The sequence below is a fragment of the Echinococcus granulosus genome (genome assembly GCF_000524195.1).
Source record: "Echinococcus granulosus chromosome Unknown EG_S00017, whole genome shotgun sequence".
In the NCBI taxonomy this organism is placed as follows: domain Eukaryota; kingdom Metazoa; phylum Platyhelminthes; class Cestoda; order Cyclophyllidea; family Taeniidae; genus Echinococcus; species Echinococcus granulosus.
The window spans coordinates 1,650-3,271 of record NW_020170397.1 but is presented as its reverse complement, the minus strand read 5'-3'; the positions used below and the strand labels follow the sequence as shown (position 1 = coordinate 3,271).

The 1,622-nt window shown below is 43.6% G+C and overlaps 1 protein-coding gene across 1 annotated transcript in view; it reads right to left on the bottom strand. All coding sequences in view use genetic code 11, as the record gives it.

The window, feature by feature from the left end:
* The window catches only part of EGR_03272 (hypothetical protein), a gene marked incomplete at both ends in the record, with an annotated part of 9,176 nt that extends 7,826 nt beyond the window's left edge, over positions 1-1,350 (bottom strand). Inside the window, 2 exons of the mRNA XM_024492521.1 lie at positions 207-274; positions 1,243-1,350. Coding sequence (XP_024352922.1) covers positions 207-274; positions 1,243-1,350 — 176 coding nt within the window. The remainder of the gene's footprint in view (positions 1-206; positions 275-1,242) is intronic.
* Between the last annotated feature and the right edge of the window lie 272 nt (positions 1,351-1,622).

The following is a 1,622-nucleotide window of genomic DNA, read 5'->3' as shown; positions in this document are numbered from 1 at the left end:
CCATAAGCCTTTCAAATGCGGTCCTACGTGTCAGTGGTGATCCCGGCGGTTATCTTCTCTATACACATTGAGGGGCACATGTAGGTGGCAATATGTGGGTTCAGTGCTGTAGGGTACTGTTTTTTTGTAAAATTCACTATACTCCCATCATTTTGCATCATTATACCATGCAAATCAATGAGATTAAACCACTGCCTCCTCCTCACACATCCATTTGCATAATTAACTGGTCGTTCATTCTAGCGTATTTCAATTCTAAACCACTTGAGCGAATCTGCGATTTCGGCAAATAATTTATGCAGAAGATTAAATAATCACCTCAACATTCATCGTGACATTGCATGTTTCCATGATCACCTCATTTGAACATGGCAGTCGCCGTATTCACGCCTCTGCCAGCCGTTGCAACTTCCCCTCAGACGGACTCCAGCACAGCCTCTCATCCTCAATCACATGAAGCAGGTGGGCTTTGAATCTAACATGCCACTTCTTAATGAGACTGTTCAAGGCGTGGGTTTGATCAACCATCTCGGTGTTGGAAGCTACGCCTTTGTTTTCCACCACCAGACGCAGAAGACGTGATAGTGCCGCCAGAGTAGTGCGATGCATTTCCGTGGCCTCTCCACTCTTGTTGTAGGTTTCTTCGAATCGGTGAGGGTGGAGGTAAATGCATCATGAGCGAGGATTATGGAGTGGATGTAGAGGTAGAAGATATGAAGACCAATGAACTGAATCAGAGTAAGAAGGATATATAGTAACTGAGGAGGATATTTTGTCTATCATTTTAGGCTCAATGCTAGTGGATTGCTAGGTCTCTCCTGAGTTTATATTATAGGTGCATTCCAACCTGTACACCTCTCATGGGCATAACTCTGCAACCATGCTTGAACGCGATTTGGGAATGAGCTCACAAGGGCTTTGATACCAATCAGTTTAGTTTCTGTCACTGGACACTTCGAAAACTGATGTGCGAGGCATTCGGTTTAGTGTGTTGGCGCACCGATTTTCATTCCTCTGACCACGCAGACGTGAGCAATTGCTATTTCCAGCCAAGGCAAATGGATGTTGCAATGAGGAAGGAGGGATGTTTGAGATGTAGCAGCAGGTTCATGTTAATCAACACACCCTCCTTCGGGTCTTAATTCTGCATACCAAATGGACACTTACCTGCCTGACCTATCACGCTGCCAACTTATAGGCACAAGACTAAAATTTGCACACCTAATGCAGTCTAATACTCACCTGCCTCTTTACGACTGTTCTAGCTCCCATCTGTAATTTGTAATGTAACATTCCGCATTCAATTGCCCTACGTTTACTTCCTATGTTGAATCCAACCAACCAATTCATCCGTGAAGCCGCGTCTTCTCGATGTTATGCATTAGAGCACGTTAACTTGCAATACAAATGATTGAGCTATAAAGCAACTATATTATATAGCCTAAGCAGATGATTTTCTCTCAGTACACTTTCATGCTTTGAGATGATTTTCTAAGTTGTTTGTTTGATTCACGCAGCTGCACCTGCCGATCCGAGCATTTGACGATCATTTCATGACTACCACCTTGCGTGGATTCAGATTGTGGGTAAGAACTGCAAATTATCAAGTAACTCCCTCTTAT